The sequence below is a fragment of the Temnothorax longispinosus genome, chromosome 9, assembly GCF_030848805.1.
Source record: "Temnothorax longispinosus isolate EJ_2023e chromosome 9, Tlon_JGU_v1, whole genome shotgun sequence".
In the NCBI taxonomy this organism is placed as follows: Eukaryota; Metazoa; Arthropoda; class Insecta; order Hymenoptera; family Formicidae; genus Temnothorax; species Temnothorax longispinosus.
Window position 1 is genome coordinate 9,645,323 of NC_092366.1, and position 6,843 is coordinate 9,652,165.

General features: G+C 40.7%; 1 protein-coding gene across 1 annotated transcript; it reads right to left on the minus strand.

Annotated features, from left to right (window-relative positions):
- Positions 1–2,967: 2,967 nt before the first annotated feature.
- LOC139819254 (uncharacterized) lies at positions 2,968–5,010 on the minus strand. Its single transcript, XM_071788458.1, has 2 exons — positions 3,479–5,010; positions 2,968–3,416 (listed from the first exon to the last, which is right to left on the minus strand). Exon 1 carries the CDS (start codon positions 4,730–4,732, stop codon positions 3,704–3,706), a length of 1,029 nt encoding a protein of 342 aa, XP_071644559.1. The 5' UTR covers positions 4,733–5,010; the 3' UTR covers positions 2,968–3,416; positions 3,479–3,703.
- Positions 5,011–6,843: the final 1,833 nt, after the last annotated feature.

Here is a 6,843-nt window from a genome sequence, read left to right on the forward strand (position 1 = left end):
AGTTTTTCAACGATATCGATAGCGGTTTAATGAACAGCAATTTAAGAATTTCATCCGTATGTAACGTAATACAATGTAATTCAGTGTGACTTATCTCGTCAGCACATGCCGTTCGAATGCCAGCAAAAGTCATTCGGATTCATTGAGCCGTCGTCCATCGGCGGAGTTAATTACCGGAGGTTTCGCGTATCCTGTCCAAATATCTTTGCCCGAATTAGACGGCGGCGTCGGCTACATTAGCGAATATATCGCAACATAACTCGTAATTATTATCGCGGCGGGACGTACAGGTGACGGATGCCAAAAGATGAGTCTCCCCCTCGGCGCCGAAGAAGGAAACGCGTCGACGTTCGCCGTCGCGACGGCCGATTAATAACACCAATTTGCGATACCGAGCCGCGCAAGCCTTCATCTAGCCTTCATCTAGCCAACTTAATTTCCGGTCAGGTGCGTCTTGAAAGAAGCGAGAGCGGAGAGCGGCAGAAGCGGATGAACCGGTGCACCGCGGTTCCGGTGAACTTGCACTTGACGCCGCGCGCGTCCTCGACCGATCGTGTCCCTCTTCGATTTTCATGCGGGGAGACAAAGATTCGCGAACGTAGATATACTTCGTGCGATTGTAACGAGCTCTAGGCTTTCACCGAGTTTGAAAAGCAGGCCAGAATGCTGATTTTATATATTCGCAGAATCTGCAAATAATCCCGCTGTCAAGACAGAGACTTGTTTGCCAAGGCTGAAGTAATTACAGCAACAAATTTTTGTTCCCGCGAATAGGTTTGCTCGACAAGGTCTCTTTGTTTTTTTAGCAAAGCAGATTTTGTTAGGTATTTCCGCGACAGCGAAATTTCTTTTTATGTCGGGTGACTTTCCCAGACAACACGCTTGTCCAAAATCGTGCTGTCTGGGTTTACTTTTTGATCGCTGTTCACGTGTCGGTCGATCGGCTGGCCATTTCTCACTCGGAGACGTCGTCGCGTCGGTGCCGTTGGCGACGCCGATGATCGTTCCTGGCGTAAGATAACGTTCTGCCGCGACACCTCAGCAGAACGACAGGCGCAAAAATTTGGCGCGGACCAAGGTATAGGATCGGCCGTACCATGTTCTCGTCCGTCGTCATCGTCGACCACTCCGGCCGCTGATTGCTCGCGGATACCATTTCGCGGCGCCAATGCCCCGACCGGCGATGAACGACGTCTCGTGCACTCGCGAGAGAGCAGCGAGAGAACGCCGATTTTAACCGCGCCTCGCGATAGCGATAGCGCGCATTCCCGAGCAAAGCTATCTCGGTAGCTGCCGAGCGTGCGCTTGGCATGATTCGACGGAGCGGAGTCCGCGAGATGTTGCCGCCGCTGCTGGTCTAGCAGACGGTATTCTTGGTCCTCCACTTTTACAGGCCGCCGAGCGAGCTTCCTCGTAGGAATCGCGGTCAAAGAGGTTTTCGGGAAGGTCCGTTTCGTCTCAGGCGGCATCGTACTTGGGCAGATATTTTGTATATTCGAAGTGTTTTGACACACGTCTTAGAAAGCTTTTATTACACACCTAATGAACCTCGTTCTCAGAACCGCGGTACCTATAACATGTCAGCTCTCGGGCGATTTCGAGAGGGATTAAGTACGCTTTAATGGATACCATCTTCAGTTACATTTTACAGCTGTTTTTCGGTCGAAAAAATCGACCATTTTGTGTCGCTTTTGACGGAATCGAGGAACTTAAGGGAAGAAAGAATTGATATTCGGAGAACATCACTCATTAATGTTCGCGAGTTCGTGGTCTGGAGTCTTGCTTACTTTCCGCAACCTTCCGTGTAAATATGAGCCGTACAACAGTTTCAAATATTTTCCCAAGTCGTTTCGCCTCACGTTTATTGAATCGAGCCGCGTCGTAAACTCTCGGGCGCTCTCCTTTATTGGTGAGCGAGGTGCGAGCGAGCGAATAAGATCATCAAACGCGAATATAGCGGAAATATACGAAGCGCGTAAACTAGCGCGCGTATATACAGGGCGACTCGCGGCTTAACTGGAACGTTAAGAGTATCAATCGTTTAAAACCTAAGATCTCATTCATTTTTATGTCACAGTAAAAGTTTTACCGCGTAGTTTTCTATGAGTATTTTATGCAACAAAACATTTAAAGCCAACGTATTTGAGACATGAAAAAGAAGTCTATATATTTTGTGTTGAGTTGTCCTATTTAAATAAATTTCGATGAAATACACGTTTCGATATCGATTTATTATTGCGGTCCTATCGTGGAGCAAATTTTAATATCGTAAAAAGACTATGTGGTCATATTTTTTAAATCCTTGAAGGTACTTTTAGTATAATACTTTTTATATATTGAACAAAAAATGTATTCAATTCTTAACATTTTTAATATCTAATCATTTTTGTTAATAATTGATGTGAAGCATTGAGTGTCCAACTAGACTTCATTCAATTTTGTTATAAATGTTCTCAAAAACTCACTGATGAAAAAATTACATGTTGACATTACTTATAAAAAAGTTTATATTTTAAATTTTATACAATTCTTAACATTTCTTTACAACCTCTTTAAGTAAAATGTAAAATTAGGAAAAGAAATAATAAGAAAATATACTGTAACGTATAACTACATACAAAATAAAATAAAATGTATATAATACCTATAAAACAAGAAATAAAAAAAACTAGTAATAGAAATAAATTATAATTACAAGAAGATTTACCATTTATAAATTGAGTTCATCGTTGACTTTTGAATTTAAAAACCCCAGAAAAAAAAATTATGAAATTTCATAGATTTATTTCTATAACTCATTTTAATATAGCTTACGTATCATGGTAAAAACTTTTTATGTGGAGCTGGTTTGTTTCTTTAGTTTTATTTTCTCGGACGTTCATACGTTACAGAAGCTTTTAATATCTTCTACCCGCTATTGAAAGCGATCCAAAAACTAAACGATGCGATAAATAAAACACCAAGACGTCCCAGATTAACGACGAATTATTTGAATATGATTCAATGTACCGCATTTAATCTCTTCGTCAATAATTGCATGCCTCTCTTGCTCATCTCGACACATGATATCTCCGAATAAAATATGCAAAGTGAGTAGATTTTCATTTCAAACTGAATAAAAATAGAAATTGTAAAAATAAGAAAAAAAATCTAATTTTTGTTAATAATATATCTAGACTCGTGAAAATGTCATCTATACAAACGGCGATGCGAGTCAAGCGCGGAACATGGTGCGCAATAAAAATTAAAACGTGTATTTACGAGTAAAAAACGTTTTGGCTCTTCCTTTGAGCCATCTTCAGCTTTATTAGCACACACAGGAAATTATTTCTGCAGGGCTCGAGGTAGCAAACTCCCTTCCTGGAGAGATGTCGTGATAAACGAGCTGGTACACACGATTATGGTGGACATTACCACTAAGAAACGGAAAAGGCATTATATCGTTAAAGGAAACAAAAGAAGAAAGGAGAGAGCTCACCTCAAGTTCTGCAGCAGTCAAAAATACAATATATACAATATGCATTAATTAAAAAGTCGTAGAAAAACGGTGTGGATACGGAGAGTCGCACATCTCGGAACAGAAACGAGAATATCGCAGTCACACACGTGTCGGTAGAAAACGAAGTGAGAAGCGGGTCACAAGTATGCCGGTCGGAAACGTAATTATAAACAAAATAACCAGCCGAATAGGGGAAACCAAAGGTTAAGCATTATTTATGACAGACAGGTATGCGTGGTGTAAGCAGTCGGTATCCGATTGTAAATTCAAACTATGGCGCTGTTGTCTTATGTATAGAACTTCAGAAATAAGTCGCTTGTGGTAGAATCTTTCATGATCTAATATCTCGACGCCATCCCAATCAAAATCGTGGTCATTCTGAATTCTATGATCAGTGATCACGGAGTGGGAGGAACCATTTCTATTGATGTGGTTGCGATGTTCAGATATTCTGGTTTTTAGTTGTCTACCAGTTTGACCCACGTATGATGCGTCGCAATTCCGGAAAAAAATCTTGTAGACGACATTACTCGTTGCAAAAGTCGGAAGAGCATCCTTCTGAACTTTGATAAATTTATTTAATTTATTAACACTGTAGTATGATAAGTGAGTATCTGAATCCCTGAAAATATCTTTGAATTTGATAGAAATTGAAGGAAAAAACGGAACAATAAACCATTTTTTAAAAGCAGCGTCATTGTTAGTATCATTCGGATTTTGTTTTTTGGTTTGTTTAAAAAAGAGACTTTTAAGACGTTCGTGAAAAGTGTTAAATATAAGATCTAAAGGGTAATCATTGTTCAGAAGGATGCTAACGATAAGTCCTAAATTTTTCTCGTGAAACTTCAGGTGAGAAAAAAAAGCTCGGTTGATGAGTCCCATGATGGTACCACGCTTTTGAGACGAGGGATGACAAGAATTGTAGTTTAAATAACGGCCCGAAAAAGTGGGCTTATGATACCAATCAAATTCGATAAGCACATTGTTGTTGATAATGGTGGTATCTAAAAAATTTAGTTTTTTATTACCCACCTCTATAGTAAATTGTGAGCGTGGATGGAACGAGTTAAATGTTTGCAAGGTAAAATCGACCATATCGTAGGGTGTGGCCATCGCAATGTCATCCACGTATCTGTAGAAAAACGGTAGAGAGAAATTGAGAATTCCAATCGCCCTCGTCTCAATATCTTGTAAAACTAGATCCGCAAGGTCGGGAGACAAAGGAGAACCCATGGGAGATCCGAAATTCTGTTTATATATATTATTATTGAATCTAAAAAAAGTAGAGTCAAGAATGAGTTGTACGGCAAGAACGAATTCGTCTTTAGGAATGTCGCAGTTTTTTAAAAGATGTTTCCATTTATTGCAAATACTGTCAATAGCCAGATCAGTGGGAACGTTTGTAAAAAGCGAAACTACGTCAAGGGAGACAAGAGTGTAATTGTCATCTATGCTTGAACCGTTCAGGTTATTAACCAGTTGAAAGCTGTCTTTAATGTGACTATTGGCTATAGGAATACTCGAAGAAATTATGTTGTGTAAGAATCTGGCTAAATTGTGTAAAGGACCGTCAATGGACGAAACTATGATTCTTAACGGGTAGTTTTATTTGTGGATTTTCGGAAGTCCATAGGCTCTCGGAAGTACTCCATCACTAACATAGAGGAACTTATAAGTAGCGGGTGTAATGAATTTCAAATTCTTCCATCTAGTGAGCAATGTTCTAACACTTCTTGTGAGGGAAAGGATAGGATCTTTTTTTACTCTGGAGTACGTATTCGTGTCTGATAAAAGCAACTCCATCTTATTTATGTAATCAAGAGAGTTCATGGCTACGGTTATGTTCCCTTTGTCGGCTCTGGTAAGGATAATATCAGGATGATTATGGAGAAAAGCTTTGGTTTGTGATAACATTTTACAAATGATTTTGTCCGAGAGAGAGGGAGAAAAACGAGAGTCTGAATTAATCTCGTTAATGATGGGAATCGAGCGGTTTCTAATGAATGTTTATGTAGGAAGAGGAAGACTCTTAATATTATTTTCTATGCTTTTAATGAACTCAAATAAAATTTTTTGTTTATTGTGATAAGGGAGTGAGAAATTGTAATTTTTTTTCCTCTCTCAAATTGTCAAAAAATCAGAGGTAGAGATTAGAATTTGGCTTCTGGATCGCTCGGAAGAAAGAAGCAAAGACGGGACACTCCGCTAGAGCATTTCGAGATAAGACGTGACTCGACCTGTCGCGTGGGAAGTCGCCAAAGTATGATTCAGGTAGACGATACGACGAGGGTAGGATTATCCAGAGCTCTGAACACGTCGCCCGTTGCCATTACGTTTACGCTTGTGTAATGCCAAATTCATGATCGCCGCCGATGACTCAAGCCTCAAGGCTCCGTTCACGTTTTCGGCGAGGCAAGGCAAGGCAAGGCGAGGCAAAGCTCGCTTCGTTTGTGCCCGGTCTCTCTCTCCTTCCTTCTCTCTCTCTTTCTCTGTCATTCTTTTCTCTCTGTCTCTTTCTCTCTCTTTCGCACACACGCACGACGTTGGCCCGGTTTATCTCCGCCGATCCCGAAATAATCTTTGGATTCGGTCTCTTCTGCTCCTTGCCTCGGTCTTCGCCGTGCGTGCGTGCACGCGTGTTTCGAGGACCCTCCCCTCGTACCCTTCTTCATATCCGACGTCCTCGTCGCGCATACCTACGATCTCTGACTATAGAAGTGCGAGCCGCTAGAAGAGGACTACGTTCGGAACCGCGACCAACATCAGCCGACGTCATCCGAATCGATCGCTCGTGTTAGAGTAAAGTGGAGCAAATTGCCGAAAAATTATGGGCGGAGATGTCAAATAGGGAATGCGAGAAGTAGAGTACAAATTTATTTAAGGCACGCGATGCCTATTTGCAAATAGGGTAAACTCGGGTAAGACGGCCATACAGGAAAGATGGCCAACCTACGTTATTTCAATTTAGCTCGCCATATGCATGAAACATTCAATGAACATGAGTTGGCCATCTTTCCTGTATGACTATCTTACCCGAGTTTACCCTATTTTGATCAAAATATAAACACATATGTTACGAGTAAAGACGAAGCAAACGAATTTATTTTAACAATCTATATATATAAGTACCGTCGTCATGTATGTATGTCTGACCGCAAACTACTCATTCGTTAGTGGTCCGAATTTTTGCCAAGGGTACATGAAATAGGGGTAGAATTTCCCGGGGAGTGCCATAAAGTGTATAGTTTTTCGTTACCGATTTTCTGGAAACCGGTTTTTTTAATTCTTCCAATTTTTCGGGAAATAATTGACCGAATCTTAAAGAATTATATATGAAGTAGGGG

Excerpts from the sequence above, each read along its gene's own strand:
- LOC139819254 (XM_071788458.1), bottom strand. The coding sequence starts at position 4,732 with ATGGGTTCTCCTTTGTCTCCCGACCTTGCGGATCTAGTTTTACAAGAT.